General features: G+C 43.9%; 1 protein-coding gene across 2 annotated transcripts in view; it reads left to right on the top strand.

Moving 5' to 3' along the window:
• Positions 1-27,444, top strand: part of UNC5C (unc-5 netrin receptor C) — a 368,853-nt gene that overhangs the window by 216,341 nt on the left and 125,068 nt on the right. For both annotated transcript variants that reach the window (XM_054030966.1, XM_054030965.1), the window contains exon 2: positions 11,386-11,607. In XM_054030966.1, coding sequence (XP_053886941.1) covers positions 11,386-11,607 — 222 coding nt within the window. The remainder of the gene's footprint in view (positions 1-11,385; positions 11,608-27,444) is intronic.

The following is a 27,444-nucleotide window of genomic DNA, read 5'->3' as shown; positions in this document are numbered from 1 at the left end:
ATTTAGGGTCTGCTTCTCCCCCCAATCTAGTCAATTAGCAAAGCTTCCATAGGCTTTAGTAGGTTCAGGAGCAGGCTGTTAGTTAAAATTATTAATTAAATGTGATTAGGGGATGACATATGCTTCATGAACAGTATTAATTAACCTTACAAGTTGTCCTATAAAATCAGGATGTATAAAATAATGAAAAAGGCCTTTTTCTTCCGCTATTTGGGATTGATTCTCCTCTATCTTATACTGGGTGTAAATCAGGAGTAATTGCACTGAAGTTAGCTCTTCAGTGAAGTCAGTGGTGTTACACCAGTTTTACACCTCTGTAAGTGAGAGGCAAATCAGGCCCTTTGATGTTTTTCTAGACATTAATTGGCGATAATAAGGCTGTAACATAGTACACTCCAGGGGAAAAGCAGAGAGAAAAAGAAAGGAGATCCAGTTCAAGCAAATTACACTGTTGATTGCTGCAAAGAAGTTGGTTGCAAAGAAGTGGTCTGCATTGGCAGCATGAGCGTGACTAGTTAATATTGAGTTTCTTTCATTCTGAATTCTTCTATTTTCAGTTTTAAAACCCATGTCCCATGCAGTTTAATTGACAGAGGCAGCCCTTGTGACTGAAATGAAACTGGAAGTCTGATTCTCCTCGGTCTTGCACCTCACATCAGGGGCGATGGATTTTTCCCTATCTCTTCCCCCGAGACCCCATCCCCTCAGACAAGCCGGAAGTCGAAGCCTGACTGTGGAGCCCAGGCCCCTCCACCTGCCCGGTGTGGGGGAGCCCAAGAGCAGCCTCTGGCCCATGACCCTGTCCCCTGGGTTCCCCACCCAGGGCAGGTGGTGAGTCCGCAGCCCCCCACAACTGCCCACACAGCTCCTATGCCGACCCAGCTTCCAGCCTGGCCTGGGCACGGGGCCTGGCCAAAGAGCCGCAGCCAGGCCATGGTAAGAGCCACCCGGGCAGCTGTGGGGAGCCGCAGACCCTCAAGGTGCCCTGGGTGGAGGGTCCGGGGGTGGGGACACAGGCCAGGGGCTGCTCTCGGGTCCCTCCACCCTGGGCTCCCAAGGCTGAGGGAAGTGGGGAGAAGTCAGGGAGCTGGGCCCGTTGCGAAAAGTGGACCAACCTGGCCCATCCACTTTGAAAAGTGGGAGGGCCTTGGCCCCCCTTGCCTACATAGTCTTTTACATCTCTGAAGAGGGAATACAAAGTAGGGTAAAATGCAATATCCAGGAAGTGAATCTCTCATTGTTCAAGCAGATCTACTGCATGTTGGGAGCACCAGCAATAGACTTTTACAACAACTGAACTTTCCTGATCTTGGATTCAGGCTCTCAATCCTAATGTCAGCAATGATAAGTGGAAGTGTAACTGCTGCGAAGAGCAAGTATAGTGCTTCTCTTGCCTTTCTCTTCTTCCCAGAGTTCTGAGTTAGGCTGAGCTGGCAAAGTAGAGGTAATCATACTAGCCCTTAGGTGTCATAGATATCCTTAGTCTTCACAGTTAACAAACTTGTCACTGGACCATCCCTGGAAACTGTTTCTCCTCACTCACCATTGATCCAGAGTCCAAGTCCTTTTCTCACTCAGAGCAGCTTGGCGACTTCTAGATGAGGCCTTCTCCTCTGAAGTACAGATCTTGAAGCTGCAGAATGCCGTCTTCTACTGATAAATTGGCAATACTGGTGTTTGCTGGGCCGCTAAGAAGAATAACACACTTGGTCACTGCACACTATCTTAGATTTCCTCCTTGAAGGACTTTAAAAAGGCCTCCACATCAGTACCCTTCAGAGGCGAGGGGGTTATAGCATGGCAGAGAGGTTAGTTCCCACTCGTATGGTAGGAATTGTTAGTTTGTTTTTGCTGAAGAGCCCCCAGGGTCAGCTAGTGACTCTTCAATGTATTTGTCCCCCATTTTCCAAGTGTCCCCCATTTAGACCCCTGTGGGAAGTCCCCCGAAACTACTATATGCTAAGATGATGCTTTTCGTCAGAAACATGGGAGAATTCAGTTCTTTCCTGAGAACGTATATCTTTTGTCTCTGACCAGAATTCATCCTGAAGCAGTATTGCCAACTTCAAGAGATCCAAAATCACGAGTCTGACCCCCCCCAAAATCATCAGATTGGCCCCAAAATAATGACATTTTAAAAAGAGATTGCATTGTGTTTTTTAGAGCAGTCTCTTGGTTCTTAGAGCAGTCTGCCCATCCGCAGGGTGTGTGCATGTGACAATTAGTGTTGCCCACTCTTCCTCATGTACTATGATTCCACAGGTGATTTTTGGGCCCTGCTGCAGCTCTCACCTCCACATCTACCCATCTCCTGCCCAGCAATTAAGCCTGTCTCCCAGTTCCCAATCAGTTCTCTCCCCACCCAACCCCCACTCAGTTCAGCCCCCCAGCCCTCATCATCACCATCCTATCAGTTCATCCCCCCATGCCCCATCAACCCAACCACCCTCAGTTCACCTTTCTAGCGCTCACCACATCTGTTCAGAACCCACCCTCAATACAGCCCCCCCAAACCATCAGCCCCCACCCTCCTCACTTCAGCTCCCCTGCAGTCCCCAGCCTCACTTCTGCTCTTTAGGGTTCTTCAGCCACCACAAGTTTGGGAGAGGGCTGAAGTGGGATCCCCTCTCTCACTTTTCAAGCTGTCAGGGAAGCAGCTACTTGGGGCTGATAGCTGGAGAAAGCCCTGGCCGTGGCTGGAGTGGCTGACAGGATGTCTAAGTGGAAATAAGCCTCACTTTTAGAGCTCTCAAATGTCAGGATTTTTTCCTCCAATTGATTCAACTGTTTATCTGAGGGTTGCCCTCCTCCCTTCTATCTCAGATGAAGTTTCTCTTTCCTGCTGGTCTGTAGCCATGCTGTCTCTTCCCCCCACTTGTTAGCTTGATAGCTCTGTTTATCTGGTATGTAAATGAATTCTCATTGTCTTTCAAAGTACTTTGGAGAAATCACATTCCTTTGTTTAGGGTGAGGTAATTCCTGTTTGACTGGAAACACATTTGTGCTGCCACTGGGGGAAAAAAAATCCTGACATTGGAGAGTTCTATCACAAGATCATGAGTAAGGCTCAATTTTGCTCAGAGATTGCGACTCTCACGATCAATTCGCAAGAGTTGGCATCTCTACTGAGGGGTGAACATTGCATGCTGCATCAATTACCTATCATCCTCCCCAGTCTCTGCCTCAACTCTGCTTCTCCACAGGGAGGAGTACTTAATTCCCAGGATGTTTAAATGTGAGTCTGAACTTCTGCGTACTTCATTCACAAGAGTTCAGAAAGTTTTCATAATTGTTTGGTGGGCTACCACATACCTGTCTGGAGATCATGGTGGGTTAACAGGCTGCATTGTATTTGTTCACAAGTTCTTATACCAGCCTTCCAAACAGGTCAAATATCACTCTGTTATAAGGGTAACAACTTCCTGGGATGTTTGGGTGGTAGTTTCCATTTCCCAGGTATGTAGACAGATCCATCTGATAGATCATTATGCAAGTGGGCTGAGACAACCACACGTGCATAATGATCTATCAGATGGATCTATCTACATCTGATGACTCCTCCACTGGTCATAAGGTTTTTCAAATAGGGCCCTGAAGTATGCCCTCCTTCTTTGTGTACTGCTCATTACATCCACGTTTGTCCTTGACTGTAGGAGTAGGATGGAAGAATAGGGGCATATGACAATGGAACATTATGCACTGGTAATTCCTTTTACCATAGTCCTCTACACCTAATTTCTATCATTTCATCTGCTTTGAGTTCTCTTTTTCTTGTTTGTCTCGCACTCTAAAAAGCCTTTCGCACTCTAAAAGGCCTAATTCTCATCTGCACTAAGGGCTTATTTTTCACTACAGCACTATAGTTTCTCCCATTAGTTTAGTTAATCTGTCTCCCTCAGAGGCAGTAGCTCTCCCCTAAACATAGTGCTGCCTACAAGGTGGGTTGGTCAGTATAATTATGTCACTCAGGGCTGTGGATTTTTGACACCCCTGAGCGACATAGTTAACCGATAGACCTCTTTAGTATAGATCTGGCCTAAGACCCATCTTCACAGCTCTGGCAATATCAAGAGGCTGTAAAGTGGGTGTAAATTATTTCACATACAGGGCTCGATTGACAAATTCTTTGCTTCCTTGCTTCCTGTTGGTTGGCGCCATAATGTTGTGTGTCCTTGATAGGGAAAGAGAACTACAACCAAAGCAATGACCAGTTACCTTTATTAGGGTTACCATATCTATTAAATAAAAAAAGAGGACCCTCCACGGGCCCTGGCCCCGCCCATTTCCCCACCCCAGCCCCACCCCAACTCCGCCCATTCCCCACCCTAACTCCGCCCCCTCCCTCCCACTCCCAGCCACGCGAAAAGGACTGCCCGAGCGCTACCGGCTTCACGGTTTGCCGGGCAGCCCCCAGACCCTGCGCCCCCGGCCGGCGCTTGCCCAGCACAGCTGGAGCCCGGGAGGGGAAGCGCCCAGCCGGGGACGCAGGGTCTGGAGGCTGCCCGGCAAACCGTGAAGCCGGTAGCGCTTGCGCTTCGGGCAGCCCCCTTGCCTCCGGACCCTGCGCCCCCAGCCGGGCACTTCCCCTCCTGGGCTCCGTCGGCGCAGGGTCCGGAGGCATGGGGGCTGCCCGAAGCCGGTAGCGCTCGGGCAGCCCGGCTCTTAAACAGAGTTGGGGAGGAGCAGAGCCGCCGCGGCTGGAGGCTCTGCTCCTCCCCTGTCTCTTCGGCTCTGTTTAAGAGCCGAGCTGCCCGAGCGCTATGGGCTTCAGGCAGCCCTCATGCCTCCGGACCCTGCGCCGCCGGAGCCTGGGAGGGGAAGTGCCCGGGCGGCAGCTGGGGTCCGGAGGCAAGGGGGCTGCCTGAAGCCCATAGCGCTCGGGCAGCTCGGCTCTTAAACAGAGCCGAAGAGTCAGGGGAGGAGCAGAGCCGCCATTTACCCGGACATGTTCGGCTTTTTGGCAATTCCCCCCGGACGGGGGTTTGAGTGCCGAAAAGCCGAACATGTCCGGGAAAAAGAGGATGTATGGTAACCCTACCTTTATGGAAAATGTTTCTCCCGTAAAACAAACGATTACCACAATCACAATCTTACAGAGCTAGCACCTGCTGTTAATTTCACAGTAAATAAGACTTGTTGCTCCAGAAAGTTTTTTAATCATAACATTAAAAACTTAGCAGAAATCCCATACATACAGTTAACGCCAGCTGCCTTTATTGTAATGTATCACGAATGATCTCACTGAGTGATGGGCATCCAAATGCAAATGAAATTAGCTTTGCAACCATTCATTTTAAATTGCTCTTGAATCACTCTGAAGTAAATTCCATTTGAGAAGAATTTGCTTCAAGTCTCAGACAAAGAGATAATGGTCCTATGTGTTTTGATATAAGCAATAATACTTTAAGTCTGCAATTCAGAAATATAGTGAGTTATGTGCTGGGCTGATGAGAATTAAAGCTTGATATATAGTAATAAAACTAGTGATAAGGAGGAATAGATTGGTGTACTGAGCACAATATTTTCCGACCCTGAATTAGAGCTGGAATACTAGTCCATAAAAAGTGAAACATACCATAAACTCTTCCTTTCTCACATGTTAATGCAAAAAGTGCTGCATGAAGTACAGTTTCAAAAACAAATGCTCAGAAAGGATATTTTTGCCTTAAATAAAGATTAAAATATAATCCTCCCACAGGTTTATCCTGTGTATGATCCTTAGCTGATGTAAATTGCTGCAGCTCTATTGACTTGCATCAAATTTCACCCATTTTTACTAAGTTTGGATGTGGCCCACTGTTTTTTTCAAAACACTGTTGTAGGATGTTAAAGGAGGGAGGTAAAATAGCATCTCTAAATTCAGAGAAATCATTAAAGTGTAAATTCAGCATTAAATTTATAGATGAAGGTGGTTTTGGTCAATTTATTTTCTTAGTACGAATGAATTGCATGAGTGAAACCAGGTTAGCGTTTTCATTAATCAGGTCTTTTGTCTTGGGAGTGTGGAGCAGTCAATAACAACAGCTGGGTTGTACATTTTATTACATGAAAATAAAGATGAATGTGACATTTTACAGAAGTAAACTCAGTTTGCAATAATTGGGCACAAATGGAGTCCTGTTATGTAGGAGAGCACTCATGTCTGAGTATTTGTGTTTGATCCAGGGGGCATGTTACACAGGGCATTGACAGAATAATTGAAAATCAAGCACACGGTTCCCTTTTTAAAGGTATAATTCTTTTACAGACCATTTATTTTTCCTGGAATGGTTAGAAAAGTTGAGATAAGTCCAGAGATAACACAAAGCGTGCCTCTTTGTTGCATTTCCATGGGATGCATTATAAAAATGTTCAAGGGATGTACTTTGGAAGCCACAGATCAGAATGTTGGGCAAGGTTCAACCCCTTTTACATGTACCACCACAGACATACCTACATCGTAAGAAAGAGACAGACAGACACACACACACACACACAAATGTGGTGTTTTAAGTCCCATCTAAATTGTAGAAACAGCCATTATTGTGCGGCCTGGTTATAACACAGTACCTCCACAATGGGGCTGAAACACAGTTGATCTTACAGATTTGGGACTGAACTGTATTCTAACTAGTTGGTCAGATAAGCTTTGACAGAACAGTTTTCCATTGAAATATAAACACTTCACAAAATTGTGTTGATTTCTCACAAACTTCATTTTGGAAGAGGATAAAAAGGAAGAAAGTCATGACAGTGTCAAAATAGGACGTATCATTTATTGCTTTCCAGAGGACTTTGTTTTGAATTTTTTTATTTTGTATTATGCTATCTATTCTAAATTAATGTCAAAATCTAAACTAAATGTTTAGATCAAGCTGAAACAATTTTTTCCTTAATTTTCTTTTGCAGAGATTTTTGCCATTTTCCAGTTTTTCAAAACACAACATAAACTAATTTCAAAATCCTCCATAAAACAAAATTTCCAATCTCTGCCCAGCTATAGTTGTAACTACACCTCTACCCCGATATAGCACAACCCGATATAACACGAATTTGGATATAACGCGGTAAAGCAGCACTCTGGGCAGGGGGGGGGCGCACTCCGGTGGATCAAAGCAAGTTCGATATAACACAGTTTCATCTATAACGCGGTAAGATTTTTTGGCTCCCGAGGACAGCATTATATCAGGGTAGAGGTGTATATTCCAGAATCATGCTACATTCCAGGTAAAATATTGTAGCTGATCCTGAACAGATGTTCAAGGGAATGAGAGGCCAACTTTGTGACCCTGGTAGTCTGGGGAGTAGAGTTTTTGTACCATGTGGGCACCATGAGCCTCCCAAAGCAGGTAATGTGATGGCTAGATGATGGCTACAGCACAGCTGTCTGGGAAGGTAAGGACTCACATTCTGTACAAGTTTATAAGGTGTCTGAATCACGATTCTTCTGTGTGGCCTCCATCCACCCCTAACAAAGGGCTGTCCCTAAACAAGGCAATCTAACCTTTGGATCTTAGGCCTGGTCTACACTGGGGGGAGGATCGATCTAAGTTATGCAACTTCAGCTACATGAATAACGTAGCTGAAGTCGACATACTTAGATTGCAGTGTCTTCATTGCGGTGAGTCGACTGCTGATGCTCCCCCGTTGATTCCGCCTGCGCCTCTCGCTCTGGTGGTGTACCGGAGTCGACAGGAGAGCGCTGGGAGTCAATTTCTAGTGTCTAGACTAGATATGATAAATCAACCCCCGCTGGATCGATTGCTGCCCGTCGATCTGGCAGGTAGTATAGACAAGCCCTTAGTGAGACTATGGCATGAATCTGCAGCATGGCTAAAAGCCATTTGTTCCCATCTATACTGCAAGACCAGACACTGTTTTACCTATGTCAGGGACTGCCCTGTTGTAACTTGGTTCCCCAACACAGCAATTTCTACACTATAAATAGATGGAACTTGTAAGGCCTCCGTTTCTCTGTCTGGGGGAGAATGGAACAACAGTTTGCTTTCCTGCAGCAGGAGATCTAATCACTTCTGGGAACTTAGAAGCACAAACTGAGTTCCAGCTCTGATTCTCACAGCCTGATAAGGCTGCCTTATTACCTCTTAGCAGTGTGCAGCAGACACATGGGTTAGAGACCCTGAATGCTGATGGAGATGAGGCTAGCTTTGTCATATGATTGTTTTCCTTTGTTGACTACAGCAAAATCCAATCATGTTTGCATTGTAGGCGTTCCTCTTTTAAGTTTTTGTTCCATATAATATTAACTCACTCAATCATAATAAGCATGGAGGCCTGCAAATGCCTCTCTGTGGAAAATGTAAAAAAAAAAAAAAAAAGGTATCTTATCTGTTTTGATTCTCTTAAATGTGCAAATATTAAAAGAAAACCAGTCTAACTGGACGGCGGAGCTTCTGTATGTGTGCTTTATCTGCATGTGTGAGAATGGTGACCGTCTATCTCACAAACATCTATCTGAATGTGGTTCGGATGCCGGAGTCTGAAGATAGCACAGCAAGAAAGAATAAATTTGGGTTTGATTGTAATGTAACTTTTGTTAAAATATAATAGCGACAAGGAATTATACCATATATTAAGGTTAAATAAGAAAACTGGCTCACAACAGGCACTTTATGAGCTACAACTGCTCTGGGCTTCTGGAAGGGGGTATCCCCTACCCATTTCCCAGCAATCAAGAAGAGAGGCTGAGTTTGTAATAAGCAGTATTAGAAAATCAACTTGAAAATAAAAACCGTATTTAAATGCTAGAAATGGGCACCCTCAGCAGAGCAGCCCAAAGACTACACACGTTCTTCAGATTGATCTTAGGAAATAAGGAAGGAAATCTCTCTCCCTCTGTCCCAGTTTCCTCTCCTTTGCCTTTTTTGGAGCTTCCAGTTAGATCTTTGATAAGAACTAGTTAATTGTTCAGATAGCATAAGTGTTGTCTTTGATAATGTGCTGAGATCTATTGGTGAAAATAAATACATTTGTTTTTCCAGTCACCAGAAATTAGTGAAGCAATACTTGTTTAATTATAAAACATATGTGTGCTTTGTTAGTTTCCATCTGTCTGCTCACCAATTTGCAAATAAATGACCAGAAGGAAAAAATATATCCTGTGGCAATTCAAGTGAAATGATTCATCTCTAATGTCTCTGTGTATGTTTATCTGTATGTTTGTATGCATTATGAGTATATGTATAGTAGGGAGGGACAAATTCCCTTTGCTTTAGCTCAAGCCTGCTGTCATCATGAATTCCAAACTTTGACTCAAACTCACGCTTTTAACTTCAGAATTTTTTCACATCTTAGCTCATAGCTATTACTCTGCAAACACTGGGGAGAAAAAGGTAGCAGAGAGAAAAATCTAACGTTGGGAGAGCAGGTGCAGAAATAAGGTGAAAAGTGGAACATAAGGTGGTTGGAGTGAAAACAAAACCACAGAGGAAAATAATGAAAGGGGAAAAAATCTAATGAAAATTAAATCTGTTTTTTCATACTATGTGCAGAGCACCTGCTTACAGCAGACTATCTTTTGGTAAGGGAGTGGAGTCCTTTTGTCCCTGTTATTTTATAGCAGAGGTTTTCCCTCTGATAGAAAAATACTGGTCTTATTCACCACTCCATCATTCAATAGAGTAATGCAGTGGTGAGTCAAGCCCATTATTCTTTTTAAACTGAAACACCCTAATGGAGAAAACAACTACGAGGAGTCCGGTGGCACCTTAAAAACTAACAGATTTATTTGGGCATAAGCTTTCGTGGGTAAAAAAACCCCACTTCTTCAGAGAAAAAAAACCTGTTTCAAATGAAATGAGAAAAGGTGTGTGAACTCATATTACAGATTTGAGATTCATAAATAGTTCAAAAGATTCATAAAACCTCAAATGCTGTAAGATTTGCTCATGCCTAATGAAGATGTACGGTGTAATTCTATACAGCTATGTAGATAGGTACTGTATTATCTACTTCTCCGGCTTCTTTCATCTGTTGTTGTTCTTCCTTATCTGTCTTTCTACGAAAGCAGTAACTGGAAGGAAAGGCTTTCATACCCTTTGTAATTCTGGACACAAAAAATTTGGTATACCTAGAGTAAAGAAAGGTAATTGTCTGACATTTAATCTTCATGGAGACTGACAAGAAGAGGATAGCTAACCTTCTGCAGTATTTTTAGTTTGATATTCTGTGATGCTTTATTGATCATCACCAACGTCCATCACTGTGTATAACGATAACTGCTTCAGAGGCAGAAAAGAGGAGATTGAATGAGGCCTTCAGGACTGTCAGCTTCTTGCTGATGGATCTGTCAATAGTTACTGTTCTCTCATCCCTTTGTCACTGTGAGCATCTTGAATGTTCTTGCATGTTGACAAGAGTTTTGCAAGTCGATGGGAAGAGGAGTATTCTCCTTCAGTGAATTGTCATTCTCTGAGCTTGGTGATTTCTCCTGTGAAAGGGTTGGAGAGATGATGCTTTGCCTGTAAAAAGGGGTTTTATGGAGGAAGAGGCAGGAAGCTATGTGAATTAGCTCATTTTCAATGTTTCCACTAGTTTATTGGACTGTTTTTTTTTAAAAATGAATTGTTTTGTGAATTTACTCCTGCTGGATTGACAGCACTAAAGAAGACCAAAGCCCGCTGTTAATCCACATAATAGGTCTGCATCGTACCATTTCGTAACAGTTCTGTGCTCTGTGTGAAGTGAGTTAAGTGGTACCAGTCCCACTTCCTTAGTGGGCATTGAGCAGGTGTACACACGACAAAAAGAAGCATCAGAATTTGGCACCGTTGTTAGCATTCTCAACAGAGAAGCCAAAGAATGAATGAAGAGGCATAGAGCGGAAACTGACTCCTAGGGTCAGTTTCATACTGAAGACGTAGAGGTAACATCCTAAACCATTACTGACCATGTGCGTGCACAATATTCAATTTGCATGCACACAAAGTGGTATTTGTGCACGCCTATTAGGGGTGCACAACTGTATGAGTATGATTGCACACGTCTGTGTCTAACAATTATGCCTTTGCCTCAAGTGTCAGTTTAGGTTAACAGAATTTTGTACTGGGATTTAATAAGTGACAGAACCAAGTGCTAAAACTATGTTCTGTCATTACCGTCCCCCCCGAAAACAAATAGAAAGGAGCCATTCACAAACACAGAGTTAGCGAATGAACCAGTAGAAACAGAAAGAGCAGGGTGTTAAGTGGAAACACCTTTTAGGCTGAAAACAACTCTGTATTTAAAGTCCACTGCAAGGACACTTCCCGTATAATTTTTTCACTTGAAAAGGCACTCTCTTCCCTTGAGCTTTTTAGAAACGCTTGTAATCTTTCACAGCCAGAATTTCAGTTGCAGTAATTTTCTAACCTTTCTGCATTTTCCCTCTCGGTTTCTTTGTTACAGATGATGATTTTTTTCATGAACTCCCAGAAACCTTTCCATCTGATCCTCCAGAGCCTCTGCCTCATTTCCTCATTGAGCCTGAAGAAGCTTACATCGTAAAGAACAAACCTGTGAACTTGTACTGCAAAGCCAGCCCTGCCACCCAGATCTATTTCAAGTGCAACAGTGAATGGGTTCATCAGAAGGACCATGTGGTGGATGAGCGAGTAGATGAAACTTCTGGTGAGGCATTTATGTGTTTGTGTTTTCTCACCATGTCATTGAGGGTGCTAAAACATTATTGGGTCTGATTCTCATTTAAACTGGCAGAGCGGTGTAAAATGGACTTAGCGTAAAATGAGAATGAGGCCCAATTGTGTGCTCATAAAAGACTCATAGTGATTTCTCTGCCTATACTGCTGCTCACTACTTCACAGAACTGGCTTCCTTGCTCAGTTCTCTAATTCAGTCAATTCCAAATTACTTACAATGTAGTCACACTAGGGGAGCACAATGTTAGACAAGTTTTGAGGAGCTTTTGGAGCACTCTTATGTTGACAGTTTAAAAGGGGAGAATATGGATGAGGAGAAATTACGGTTAGCCTCAGGCAGAGAAATAATGGGAAAATACAATATTCCCCCAGCCAGGAACAACATATGGACTCCAGAGCATGCAACTGGCTGCTGTTCCATTATATTCTGCAGCCTGCTACATTGACTTGGTACTAGAGAGACCTATAGTAAATCAGGAAGAAATGAAAGAAAGAGGCTAAATGTCCAATCCTAATCTAATCAATGCCAAAACTCCCATCGACTTCCATGGAAGATTAATAGGGCCCTCAAAATATAAAGAAAACAAAGAGACTTAAAAACTTGAGCTATAAACAAGCCCGTGTCAAAGATGTGATTGTCCCAGTTTGGAAAGACTGGTAATCCAATAAGGTTTGAGTCACGTGCAAGGGAGAGAATTAGGGCTTATTGCTATCTTGATGGCTATGAAAAATAACTGAATATCAAGCAAGAAAGTAGCTTTCATTTGGGAATTGCACCACCACTTGGTCTAATTATTCAGAAAAATAACTCCACCAGATGTCTTGAAAGTCTCATGTGACCTGGGTTTTATTTGTTTCAGCTCATTTATTTGCGCAGAGTTCAAAAGCGTATGCTTTTAACAGTGCTGTGGTTCTCTCAGCTTGAGAAAGAGAAAGACGGTTTGCTGGGGGGGGAGAGCGTTGCAGAAAGGAGAATCAGGGATAAAAAGCCTTTGGCTATATTTGACTGTTAGTTGTAATAGGATCTTCCAACAGGTTGAAAAGTGACTGTACAGGAAGAAGACTGGAAGAGGGGAATACTTAGTACATCTCCTAGTATCATCATTCATGTAAGACTGGGAATCCACTGGAATGAACTTTCCCTGCCTTTCAGTGAATTCAGTTTTCATTGCATTTCTTCCTTAAGTTTTATTAGCATTAACATTCAGAAATGCCTATAATTGCTATAGTGTAAAATGCAGTCAAGGGTCACTTTTTAGAATTAGAGACTCGATTCTCTTCTCAGTTACACTGAGGTAAATAAAGTGTAACTCCATTGAAATCAATAGTGCTATGTCTGTGTAGGCAAGAGGAAAAAACAATTCTAAGTGTTTGTTTTTAAATTCCTGCTCTTAATTGCTTCTGATAGCAGGAAGAGGAAGAACACTTCACATAAAGATGCCAAATCTAGGTTCGCTTTCTTAACGTAGCAGTGGGTTTAAGGAAAATAACTGTAGATCATCTGCCTCAAATGATAAAACAAATCATTTCCTACTCTTCATTACAGGCCATGGGGTGGATGAGCACAATAACAGTAGCAATATTCATTTGTACTCAGTCAACAAACCAAGCCAGCTTGTTGTGTCCAAATATATCTTTATGCTCATGAGTTCAGATTTACTGCTGCCATGGCACATGGAGGAAGAAATTACATCTAGTAGTGCCTCCTTTTTCTCCTGTACCCCAAATAGAAATGAGGAAATATTTTAACTATCCTACTTATGGCCCCTTTCTGGACAGTACCTACCACCCATTTGGGTTTGAACTGAGAAAAGGGCATTTGAACAGACTTAGAAGTCGCTGCTATCTGTGTGAGTATACTTTGCTCACAGGTTAGAAATACTGAGCTAAATATGTCTATGCAGAGCAGAAGCAGAGAAAATGAATCTGAAAATCCCCCAAACTTGTGTAGCATCCCAGCTGCTTAGCTGGAAAACCCATGAAGGTTAGCGTGTGTCTAATGTTAACGTCATGTCTCAGCTATGCAGTTAGTGGAATCCTACCAAGTAAAGTGCCAGATGGGAAAAGGATCCAACATCTTCATTCCCAGAGCCTTCACTAAAGGAAAAAAAACCACTATGACAAGATAGAAAAAGAGGGTCTGAGAATATCTGGAATTACAACATCTCTAGAGTTTCAGAATGGGAAGAAGTTTACATTGATTAGGGAAAATAGCGTCTATAAAAATGTTTGGACCAAATATGAGCAGTTGCTAGATCATAGAGAGAGATGGGCTCTGATGTTAACATGGTATCTCTCTCCCATCCGTTATAGATCATCAGTAAAAACACAGAGTTGCTGATGTGTTTATTCTGGTGGCTAATACAGGTGAAAAATCCATTGCAACCTAATCCCATTTTCAAAATCTGATTTTGGAAGATCTTCCCAATGCTGCAAAAGAAATTGCAGCAGAGAATGTAAATGTCCCTATTTTAAAAGAAGATATATCTGAAGGCTGTGTGAATGTTCTAATTGATGAACAGCCTAATCCACTTCCAAAAACTGAGCTCACAGTAGTGAGAGATTCTACCTTGTGGAATTTCTGCAGGGGGCTACCAAAAATCCTTGCAAATCAGATTGTTAGTACAATTGCATGTATGCCCACACTGGAATTGTTGAAATGAAAGCTGTCCTCAGAATCTGGATTTTGCAGCCAAGTTTGGATATGGACATAAAGTGTGATATGACTGCTGTCGCATCCTACCATCATTGGAAATGGGACTGAGAATCCCTGGAAGAGAATTCATATTGACTTTGCAGGCAAGAGAAAACTAATATTTGAGGTAGCCAGAAGTAATAGGTTTAGATAATATCACCTCTTGCAAAACCATTGAAGAAACTTGTCTGGAGCTGTTTGACTTTGAGAAAAAGTTGTATGAGATAATGGGCCTCAATTCATTTCTGAGGAATGATAGACATGCCTAAAGTAGAACATACGATCGTTAAACATACTAGATCAGCAGCTTAGTAGCCTGCATCCATCAGGCTAGCAAAGAGCTTTGCCCATTCATGTGTCACTGAGTCACTGCATTGATTACACCATATTTGGGACTATGCAGCCTCTGTTAGTATCCTCCACCAGTGTAGTAAATTCTAACCTGGTAGATATTGGTAACTTCTTGGTCTGCTCAGATGGGTTATATTTGTCAGGCCAAACCCTAAGAAATGTTGTTCTCCCCCACCCCCACCCCTTTTTTTTGTCTTCTTCATTGAGGTCATTACCCCAAACAGGTTGGATAGACACTGTCCATAAAGCCATATTGTGCCCTTAAGTAGATATGCAGTTGGGGAGAATGCAACGAGCATGTAGCAGCAGGTGTGCCCCTATTCCACGTGCCAGGGAGCCCCAGAAAGGAATTTTGTCTCCCTGGGGCAATTCAGTTCTCCAACACAACTAATGGTCAGTCAATGCCCCAAGTAAGCCTATAATAATGAACCAGAGTTTAAAAGGATTTCAATTGTACCACACTTTTATTCTGAATGCTGCTTGAGTTTCATCCTTCCATGTCAGTCATATGACCCGAGTGACTGAGACGTAGGCACATTTCTCTTTGCTGTGGTTTTGCCATGCTATCCCTCAAACAACGAGCAGGAAAGCCCTGCTGAGTTGTTTCTAAAATGCCATCTGAGAACCAGATTTTCTCTCTTAAGTCCTCTTATAGCAAAGCAATGACAAGGAGAACAAGACAAAAAGGTAATGAAATGCAGAAACAAAATAATATAGTCCAATCATGCACTCTTTACTTTAAAAAAAGTAATCAGAGTACAGAGAAGAGAGAAGAATATGAAATAAAGGTGTAATGCTAAAAGTATGTGGTGCAGTAACTTATCTTCCAATTAAAAGTAAAACCTAGAGAGAGAGAAATAAGTTTTCAGCTGTCCAGGGACTCTGAAGCTTTGGAAACACTGTGAATGAAACTTCTACAAAAACACTTGTGCATCTCCCTGATATGGGAAATTTGTTTAGCGTTAATAAATGCTAAGGCTGCACAGCATATACTGGGTGGTACGCCAGCAGTGACACAGGTGCAGAATCAGGGTGCAATCCTGCTCCTAACACAAAGACTTGCTGGAAAGAAATAGTAAATGGTGTAGGAGGGTTAATTTTTTTTTAAGAGAAAAAGAAATATTTGTATCTCTTCTCTGTGTAAATTGAGGAAGTTATTATTACAAAGTTGGGGTGTTATGTAGGTGCTTTGCACCATGGAGTATTTTAGAGCAGTAACTAAAGCATTAGTAGTCTCAAGTACTGCATATGGACTCAGCCAATCTCCATACGAACTATTGCAACTGGTCAGAGACACTGAGAATAGTAAAAGGTGCCAGGATGTTCTAGACTTATTTATTAAATTAAATTAGCCTGGTAATAGAACCGTGCAAATACACTCATAGTCAATTCCAAGAAAACAGAAGCGTCTTATCTGGAAGATCTTTGAACTCTGTTTTTGATCTTCAGCCCCACTGGAATTTTCTTCCTCTATTAAAAGTTAAGCATTTTCTTAAAGATGTCCAAATGGGTGCTTTGTTCTTCATTAGTGCACAGCATATCTGGTCTCATCATTTCATGCATGCATGGAATGGCAAGCCAGGATGCAGTCCTTTTTTAGGTTTTTACTCCAGTATTTTGATATTAACACAGAACAAAATAAAATATATTAAAGTGAACATTGGCGATATTTTGTTTTAAAGCGACAAGATGAAAGTCGGAAGAAGGGCATATATTTAATGTTCTGAGCTACTATCATACAAGATAACAGCAAAGAAAGGAAACAAATACTGCAGAACTAGTGCTTTTGGGGCCAAGAAAATGTCATTGATACAGCACAGGAAGAGCAAGACCATCAATAATCATTAGTGTGATTTGGGCACATTTTTTATTTTGAATTATTGTGCAACTGAAAATGATTGTGGTTAAGGAATTGTTGGTGCCTTTGCTTTTTATGTGAAAATATTTCCCATTTCTGCAGTACAGACAGCAATGCAGATACACATGCATTGAGTCTCCAGGACTTTACATCTTGTATAGTGCTTTAAATCTGTGCAAAGCAAGGTTAAATCCTACTGCACTGGATGCACAACAGAAAAGAATCAGGCCCACAGAGAACTTACTTCTGTTTTTTTGGTCTTTTCAGTTTGTATATATTTTGGAATGATTTCTGCAGAAATATCCAGAAATGCTCTATAGGCCCTCTCTTGTTATACATTGCAGTGCCCCTGATATACTCTTTGTCTCCGTCTCCTTCAACCAAGGAGAAAAGAACATTTGAAACCATTATTTCCTAGTGCTGCAGCTGCTAACTAAATAGGTACTTTAGGTCATTTAGCTAATGTTAGTGTTTTGCCTATGCATTGTCTTGCTCAGGTGCACAGGGAGAAGAGGGCATATGGAGTCTGTTTATCCCTTCTTCAAAACTCCCAAGAAGGAGCCCGGCAGAATAAGGACCTTTGAGTGCTAGGCGGGGGATCCCTCTAACTTGCACAGTGGAACTCTCTGGCGGAGAGGAGGCATAGTGAGTCTGAGGCCTGGCCATGGCACCAAAGAAGAGGACCATGCCACTATGGACAGGGCCGGCTCCCGCATTTCTGCCGTCCCAAGCAAAAAAAAAAAAAGCCGTGATCACGATCAGTGGCGGCAATTGGGGAAAAAAAAAAAAGCCGCGATCGGCGGCGGCCGTTCAGCAGCAGGTCCTTCGCTCCTAGAGGGAGTGAGGGACCTGCCGCCCCTGAATTGCCGCAGGTGCCGCCCCTCTCCCTTGGCCGCCCCAAGCACCTGCTTGTTAAGCTGGTGCCTGGAGCCGGCCCTGCCTATGGAGTCATTTTGTTTGGAGTCAGACCAGGTCTCCAATTCCTCTGTTTACAAGCTGCCTTCAGTAGCAGGCTCTACTGGAAGTGCACACTTCCTTTAGGAGCAGCAGTAAAGAATGGTTCATAGCAAATGGCTCTCCTGAGCCATTCTGTCCTCAGCAAGCAGAATGGCTCAAGGAACGTCCACTTGATTACTACCTCTCTGCTCTTCTCCCCCAACCCAGATTGCCTACAATGGTAAGGCCAGAATATGGGGGGTTGTTAGTATTTTTCAAAGCTTCTCTTCCTAAATGCTTCCCCGGGCTCTTTATTCACCTGCACTGAACTGGATTCACAAAACTACACTCTGGTGAAAGTAATATTTCTGTCTGTTACATAACATTGACAAAAAGCTAAAATTTCCAAAGTGTTGTTTCTTTGCAAAATACTTCATGTAGTTCCACTTCCATGGATAAAGACAGCACTTCAGTTTGCAGGGCTGTCACTGTGCCATTTTAAGCAAGTACTAATTAAGTGTACATACACAAAATGAAAACTGCTTATTCGGATGTTTATACCACAGCATTTTGGAGGGACTGCGAAAATCTGCATTACCTTCATGTCAAGGCCCCCTTAATCTATTTAGCACAGCTTCTTTTAGATGCCACCAGCATTCCTTATTTTAGCTACTGAACTAGTGGTCTGGAGTTTTGACTATTCAATGAGGATTGCCTGACTTGCGCTCCTTTTGACCCGTAAAACATTTTTGTTTAAAAAAAAATGTTTCTAGTTCTGAAAAAGGTAATTTACTTCAATTCCACTCTAGAAATATTTATTTCAGTAGCCAGAATGTAAGACTCATTATTTCCAGTGTGAAAATAGCTCTAGGGTAGAGTAAATATAAATAGAAAATGGGCATGAGACCATGTATTGCCATGGCTATAATTCCTTGTAACATCAAGAACTCCAAGAACAGAGCTTAAAGTGGCTTGTCATAATACAATCCCAAGATGGACTTGCCTTTTGTAACATTTTGCTTATTATTTGTGTGTACAGATGTTCCTTTTTGTCATCTTCCACACCCTTTTTCACACATCCTTTCAAGCTTATCTTCCCTCCTAAACCTCACTTTCCCTCCCATTGTTCTGGCATCACTTCTCAATTCACTGTATTTTTAGGTAGGTCTCTAAAGGGCAGAAAGAAAAGCTACTTCCATTACTAAATTTCTTGGTATCCCTTATTAAAAATACTAAAGAAATGGCCTCCTACATGAATGGTCCCAAATGCTGGAGTGTTTGCTATTGTGAAGCGTGTTGTGTTTTGGATCATGAGGATAGAATACTATAGTATTGTTTTAATAAGGGTTGTCACAAATTATAAATTAGGATTGTTGTTTTCATGATGTTATTGTCATGACCTTTTTTTTACTGTTCATGTTCTGTCAAATCAAAACCTTCAGAAATACCAACCATCCTTATTTAGAATAAGAATTTTTCAGCAAAATATTGCCAGTTTTCTACTTTTCCCCCTCCAATACTCTTTCCTAGTCCAATACATGTCAATGAAGTTTAAGAATACGTCCCTGTATTCCTATTAATAGTTTTCAAATGTTAGCAAGTATGAGCACTATACATAAACTGATGGTAGCACATCAGTAACCATACCAATTTCTGTCCCGACTCCCGTTTGACTGAAGGGTGTTTGTGACGGGTTGGATCACAGAAACTCCCTTGGGAGCTGCCACCCGATGTGCAAAGACTACCCCTACTTCTGTTTTCCCTGCCAGCTCAGGACTCCAGCACCCTGTCTTGCTGAGCCAGACACTCCTGTCTGGCTCCAGACACAGACCCAGGGTCTGAATCACTTGTCCCAAAGCTGCAAGTTAACCTGAAAACAGCTCACAGTAGTGTGCTTGTCTTTAGCACTCAGATGCCCAACTCGCAATGGGGTCTAAACCCAGATAAATTCGTTTTACCCTGCATAAAGCTTATGCAGGGCAAACTCATAAATTGTTCGCCCTGTATAACACTGATAGAGAGATATGCACAGCTGTTTGCTCCCCCAGGTATTAATACATACTCTGAGTAAATTACTAAATAAAAAGTGATTTTATTAAATACAGACAGTAGGATTTAAGTGGTTCCAAGTAGTAACAGACAGAACAAAGTAAGTCACCAAGCAAAATAAAATAAAATGTGCAAATCTATGTCTAATCAAACTAAATACAGATAATCTCACCCCCAGAGATGCTTCAGTAAGTTTTTCTCAGACTGGACACCTTCCAGGCCTGGGCACAATTCTTTCCCCTGGTACAGCTCTTGTTGCAGCTCAGGTGATAGCTAGGGGATTCTTCATGATGGCTCCTCCACCCCCTTATTCTCTTCTACCCCTTTATATATCTTTTGCATAAGGCGGGAACCCTTTGTCCCTCTGGTTTTCCACCACCCCCCCCCCCCCCCCACTGGAAAAGCACCAGGTTAAAGATGGATTCCAGTTCAGGTGACATGATCACATGTCACTGCAAGACTTCATTACTCACTTGCCAGCACACACATATACAGGAAGACTCACAGGTAAATACAGCCATCTGCAGACAATGGGAGTCATCAAGATTCCAAACCATCCTTAATGGCCCACACTTTACATAATTACAATAGGCCCTCAGAGTTATGTTTTATATTTCTAGTTTTAGATGCAAGAGTGGTACATTTCTACAAATAGGATGATCACACTCAGTAGAGCTTTGTAATGATACCTTACAAAAGACCTTTTGCCTGAAGCATATCCCAGTTACATTATATTCACTTATATTTTTATAAAACCATATAGACTGCACACGTCACAGTGTTATAACAGAAAGAGAGAGTTTAAACATACATGTCCCAAAACATTGCCAACTAGTGATGAAAAACTATATAGCTGTATTTCTCCTCAGGACCGTAACTCTTCAGTAAAATACAGTGTTTTTTTCTTTAATGCATAATAATAATAATTAATAATAAAACCACACAAATGTTTCTCACACACACACACACACACACACACATTTGAGAGTGCTGTCACTTTAAATGTCACTCAAGCCTCCCTCTTCTTCAACATCACTCCCAGTAGCCATATAGGAACGTCTCATGAGGATGAAGATTGTGTGAGAATAAGCATCATTAGTACAATAAAAGCTTTATCTACCCCACAGCTTTTACAGCTTCAAAACCAGCTGCAGGGAACTTGGCCCTCTGTGGATCAAGACCAAGGTAGCAGCCAACAGCAAGACCCCTGTGACCATTTTTCAAAGCGGAAAAAGCTTTCAACTTTTAGCTTGAATATAGTGAAAATAACACAACTGTAGATAAACAGTAGTTTTTAATGCTTCGGAATTGGGAATAGGGAATTGCTGTGTTCTGAGACACAAATTCAAGATGGTGGATGCTTTTGCAGATGTGAAAGCAAACTTTACACTACAAAAATCCCAAATGCTTCACACAGCAGGGGAAAATATCATAATAAAGCACTTTCTAATTACTTCAGATAAATTAAGTTTTATTAGGTTATGTGGATTAAGATCACTGGGCTGGATATTCCTCTCCTGTGGCAGAAACTCACAAGAAGAGAAAGGCTTTCCTGGAAATCATATAAGGTCACTTTTTAGAGGTTCCTCCACATTCTATCCTGCAAGAAGAGGAATTTTCACTCATTTAGAACAGGAGTACTTGTGGCACCTTAGAGACTAACAAATTTATTAGAGCATAAGCTTTCGTGGACTACAGCCCAAAAGTGGGCTTGTGTGTTGGTCGTACTGGTGCTGGTTTAGCATCTTGAACATTTGGGAGTTTTAAGTGAGGTTATTTGCACCACTGATTGGGGATGTTACATTTGTCAGGGCTGAGGAGCAGTGATTTATTGAAAGGGATTGTGTTTTCATTTGGATTTAGTTTTTGATCCTTTACTGCTTTGTGATGTGTTTTGACTAAGGTGGCAACAAAGAGTTGAAACCATGAGTCTCAAGCTTGGCACCCGGAAAAATGGAGGCAAACAAAAGTTTTGGAGACTTCTGAAAATTTTCACATATATGACCAAAAAGGTCTATTCCACCTCTTAGTGGTTTGATTCTCTGGACCAAATTCTGCACTGACTTACATCCCATGCAGTCCCACTGTCACCACTATGCTGCCTCCTCCCTCCACTCTCCCCCACTTTGATCATTATTTTATCTCCTACAAACTAAAAAATATCTCTCATTGGTCAGGAGGTGGCGCTCTCACTGTTAGCCTGGCCAAGACCTGAGAACACTTTGGATGTGGGAACAGGCAGTAAATTCCCAGAGCCACTGCATATCTATCTGGTGAAAGTCACTTAACTTGACAGTGCACTGGACAAAAGAACCTTTGAAAGCAGCTGCGTGTCCTTTGTTGTTGTTATTTCTTTCTTTTTAAGTTCTCAAGATTTCTGTGAAATGCAATCCCTAACTGGCAAAAGAAAAAAATGGTGATTTTACACTTCTCCCCCCAACCCTCTGTTCTGCCACATCATGGACTAAGAAAAAGGACAACTACTCAGAAAGGCTCCCTAGTGACCCCTTGTGTCACGTCGTTGATTGTCCTTATTCCCACAACTTCTATACCAGTCACTGAACTGTGACACTGCATCAAAATCATGGAAATAAGGCACTTTTACTTCAGTACAGCTTCTCAAAACTCACTTAAATTAGGTGCTGAGTGTGTGTGTGTGTGTGTGTGTGTGTGTGCGTGCGTGCGTGTATACCCCAAACTGAAAGAACCTTGGTATATATACTTACCTTTTTGGGGAAAAAAATCACATTTATTTTTAATTTTCCCTTCCTTGGTTACACAAATGCAATGTAAACATGCTTTTCAAAATTCAGAAGCTCTCTGTTGGCTTCCCAGATGGCTGCAGTTCAATAGTTTTTTGTTTGTTTGTTTGTTTTTTCATGATTTCCTCAGCCTCTTCTTGCAAAGTGCTAAACAGCCATTATGCCTTTTGCCTGCACATTGAGATTCATCTGCAGGCTCTAAACTGCCTCAAAAATGCTTCAATTTTACATGAGCACTAAGCTGGGGACTGGGAAGCATTACCCAGTGCTGAAGGCCCAGATCATTAGAAAGAGCATGTAAATCCTCTGAACCAGAAATAAAAAGTGCATAGATTTTCTTTGTGAAGTCTCAACTGCAGCTTTATGTAAAACATGAACCTCTGGCAGGTTTTTTTCTGGCCTCTTTAAAAAAACAAAAACACAAAACATCACACACACACCAACCACAGAAAAAGCATTGGGCTTTCTGTCTAGAACTGGAGTAACTAATGCAGTCACTCTCTGTCATGCCTTTCCCTCTGAACGTCCCCTCTCCCATGCTCCCTTTTAGTGGTACAGTCCTTCAAAGTATTGCTAAGGGACCACCAAATGTGACTGCAGTGACTGCTGAATGACAGGAACCCCTGAGCTGCTATGGCTTGACACAAATGTAGATGTGTTCGTGGACGAGAGCCCTGTATTATTTCAGAAATTATAGATTCCTATGTAAGTATAGATGAACACTTGTACTGAGATTTCTAGAGAGATAAATTGTAGTAGGATTATTAATTTGCACCAAGGAGAGGGAAGAAACCCAAAAAGCATGAGCATATGGCACTAAATGTGTGAGAGAATCACTCATTTTTGGTGCATTTTGTAGACGTTTTGCACAAGTGGGGTGGAACTGGAAATTGTCTCTATAGAAGGATTTTTGTTGTGTATTTCCTTTGTGTGTGGAAATATTTTTAACAGCAAATAGCCAGCTCAATGTTGATTTAAAGATCTTCAACCTCACATGTCTGTCGAGGGGGGGGTGGGTCTGTGTTACTGGGGCTCTTCTACAGCTACCACAAACATGCAGTAAAACCTGAACCGTCAAATTCTGTTCCTGTCTGCACAGACAGTCCCCTGGCAGCTAAGCTGGTACAGGTTTTCTACACAAGGGGGAGGGAGCAAGATTTGGAGAGGGGATGCAAGAAAAGGAGGGCACTTAGAACCAGAGAATCAGGTGCTACACTAGCCACAAGACAGGCATAGCCTCTGCCGAGCATCTCCAGAGCCACTCTGTGACCTGAGGAGAAAGGATTCCTTTCCACTTCCCCTCTGAACATATACCTAGAGTCTACCCCAGCTACAGGGCCAGCTACAGGGTTTTGGCCACCCCAAGCACCCAAACAACCAACCAAACAAAAAAGCCATGATCGCGATCTGCGGCGGCAATTCGGCGGGAGGTCCTTCGCTCCGAGCAGGAGTGAGGGACCGTCCATCGAATTGCCGCCGAACAGCTCGACGTGCCGCCCCTATCCGAAGTGGCCGCCCCAAGCACCTGCTTGGTAAACTGGTGCCTGGAGCCGGCCCTGCCCAGCTACTTGGCCTCTGGATTAGGATTAGAATTTGTGCCTCAGTTTAGAATTTGTCCCTCTGTGCTCTATGTAGAATATTTGTGAGATCATGATAATAACAAAATTGTATATATTCCTCTCTTTGATCATGATGTATAATATTCCTCTCTCTGGTCTTCTGTAGCAGTCCAGATGTGTGGATAAAGTTCTTCCCTGCCCACAGGCAGAGACAGTACAGTTAGACCTTTTGATGATATCATCCCTCTTAGACACAGGGTGTTCTTGGCTCCCAGACACCGTTACCTCTGTCTCGAGCAGGTGGAGCATCATTACCTTTGGAGCTGAGAGAAAGGCATGAACACAGAAAACAATGCAATAGGCCTAATAGCATTTCTGCCCAGGCACTGGTCTGCAGCTGCCTCCATAATACCACCTGAGGCACTGGCAGCTTTGCACACAGAGCAAAACGAATCGTTCCTCCTTTTTCAGCTACAGAAGCCGCCCCGGCCCCTGGAACAGGAAACATTCCTCCCTACCTGTTCCCACTTGAGCAGCAGCAACCCACTGCCCTCAGAAGGAAAAGCTGAATGAGATCCAGCTGCTCTCTTAGATCCTCCAGAGGGATTTCAGTCCAAACTCTGCCTCAGAGTCTGTGGGGCCTATGAAAACTGCCTTTAAGGTAGGGTTACCATACGTCCTCTTTTTCCCGGACATGTCCGGCTTTTCGGCAGTCAAACCCCCGTCCGGGGGGAATTGCCAAAAAGCCGAACATGTCCGGGAAAATGGCGGCTCTGCTCCTCCCCGACTCTTCGGCTCTGTTTAAGAGCCGGGCTGCCCCAGCACTACCGGCTTCGGGCAACCCCGTGCCTCCAGACCCTGCGCCGCTGGAGCCCGGGAGGGGAAGTGCCCGGCTGGGGACGCAGGGTCTAGAGGCAGGGGGGCTGCCCGAAGCCAGTAGCGCTCGGGCAGCCCGGCTCTTAAACAGAGCCGAAGAGTCGGGGAGGAGCAGAGCCGCCGCGGCTGGAGGCTCTGCTCCTCTTCGGCTCTGTTTAAGAGCCGGGCTGCCCGAGAGCTACCGGCTTCGAGCAGCCCCCGTGCCTCGAGACCCTGCGCCCCCAGCCAGGCACTTCCCTGCCCGGGCTCCGGCGGCGCTGAGTCCGGAGGCACGGGGGCTGCCCGAGGCCGGTAGCGCTCGGGCAGCCCGGCTCTTAAACAGAGCCGAAGAGGAGCAGAGCCTCCTGCCCCCGCGGCTCTGTGTAACTGACACTGTGTCAGTTACACAGAGCCGAAGAGGAGCAGAGCCTCCAGCCGCGGCGGCTCTGCTCCTCTTCGGCTCTGTGTAACTGACACAGTGTAAGTTACGCAGAGCCACCGTGGCTGGAGGCTCTGCTCCTCTTCGGCTCTGTGTAACTGACACAGTGTAAGTTACGCAGAGCCACCGCGGCTGGAGGCTCTGCTCCTCTTCGGCTCTGTTTAAGAGCCGGGCTGCCCGAGAGCTACCGGCTTCGAGCAGCCCCCGTGCCTCGAGACCCTGCGCCCCCAGCCAGGCACTTCCCTGCCCGGGCTCCGGCGGCGCTGAGTCCGGAGGCACGGGGGCTGCCCGAGGCCGGTAGCGCTCGGGCAGCCCGGCTCTTAAACAGAGCCGAAGAGGAGCAGAGCCTCCTGCCCCCGCGGCTCTGTGTAACTGACACTGTGTCAGTTACACAGAGCCGAAGAGGAGCAGAGCCTCCAGCCGCGGCGGCTCTGCTCCTCTTCGGCTCTGTGTAACTGACACAGTGTCAGTTACGCAGAGCCACCGTGGCTGGAGGCTCTGCTCCTCTTCGGCTCTGTGTAACTGACACAGTGTAAGTTACGCAGAGCCACCGCGGCTGGAGGCTCTGCTCCTCTTCGGCTCTGTTTAAGAGCCGGGCTGCCCGAGCGCTACTGGCTTCGGGCAGCCCCCGTGCCTCTGGACCCTGCGCCGCCGGAGCCCGGGAGGGGAAGTGCCCGGCTGGGGGCGCAGGGTCCGGAGGCATAGGGGCTGCCCAAAGCCCGAGCGCTACCGGCTTCACGGTTTGCTGGGCAGCCTCCAGACCCTGCGCCCCCGGCTGGGCGCTTCCCCTCCCGGGCTCCAGCTGCGCTGGGGAAGCACCGGCTGGGGGCGCAGGGTCTGGGGGCTGCCCGGCAAACCGTGAAGCCGGTAGCACTGGGGCAGCCCTTTCCCCCTGGCTGGGAGTGGAAGGGAGGAGGGGGCGGAGTTAGGGTGGGGGAAGGGGTGGAGTTGGGGCGGGGCTAGGAGGTGGGGAAATGGGCGGGGCCAGGGCCCGTGGAGGGTCCTCTTTTTTATTTATGAGATATGGCAACCCTATTTAAGGCATTCAGGGAAAAGGGACTAAGCTAAGAAATAGAGAAAAAGTGACTCTCCTCTTTCCAGCAGCCTTCCACCTTGTGATACCCTCAGACAAGCACCAGTTACCAGTGATCCTCAGGCTACTTCCATTACAAAAAGGGAGTCCTAGGAAACAAGAAGGGTAGGGGGAGAGCCACAGGGATGATGAGGGCCCGGGGCTGATCAGGAAATGCCTGATCCCCACCCCTAAGGGAAACGGGAATTCAGGTTCTTCCAGGGTTTACCTTCACCTGGTAGCTCTTGGCTCTAACTGCCTTGTCTTCACTAGGATGTTTCTTCAGGTTAGCTGACTCGAGTTAAGAATGCACCCTTTTTCCTAGTGAGGACAAGGCTACACAGGGCACAACCATAGCTGGAAGCTATTCATTTAAAAATCTGAGCTAATAGTTACAGAAAATTGTTTGCAGTATGCACCTAGTTCCTCAGTGTGCCATTAGCCAAGCAGCCATTACTGGGAAGTCAGAAAGAGCAGATGCATGCAATAACAGGGTGCATGGTTGTTGGAGTTTTAAATCACTTCGCTTTATTATTTATTTATTTCCAAATATTTTTATTTCTTATTTCTTTGTTGTTAAGATTGCAGTTGATGTGTTTAGAAAATGAAGTATACAGGAGGCATGCCATCATGCAATCATCTCTGTCCCAACAGAATGCAGAGAGAACATTTTTCTCAGCAAGAATCATTATATTTGAAGCAGTCCTATTTGTGCTCAGCTTATTTATTAATTTTTGAAACACCAGACACCATAACAGAAGTACTTTGAAGCGTTTGAACAGAGTCCTTTATGGCTGTGACAGACCCATCTCTGAAAGATTATAAACAAGTTTCCATCGTCACAGAGTATTGATTTAACTTATTATTTATTATAAAAAGAATATTTCATCGAGTAAAATTATTCAGGTCCCCCTCCCAAAAATGGACTGTTTACTGAGTCTATGACTGAACAGTACATCAGATAGATATTCTGAGTCACCTCTAAGTGAAAATGTTGGCCATACTCTGCTTGAATCACTACATTTTACCACGAGACCAAATATAGCACTAGGTGAACCTTTTATTAAGTACATCTGCAGTCATATCACTTTGAGCTGTGCTCTTGGCCAGTTTGATAAGATAGGGAACATTCTGCCTTTTTTGGATGAGGCATAAAGCTGATTCTGAGTAACTGCCAATTATAAGTGCTGTTGGAGTTGAACAAATATGGATGAAATCCTGGCCTCATTGAA

This window comes from Malaclemys terrapin, chromosome 5, assembly GCF_027887155.1.
Source record: "Malaclemys terrapin pileata isolate rMalTer1 chromosome 5, rMalTer1.hap1, whole genome shotgun sequence".
Taxonomy (NCBI): domain Eukaryota; kingdom Metazoa; phylum Chordata; order Testudines; family Emydidae; genus Malaclemys; species Malaclemys terrapin.
This window is presented reverse-complemented; position numbering and strand designations above follow the sequence as displayed.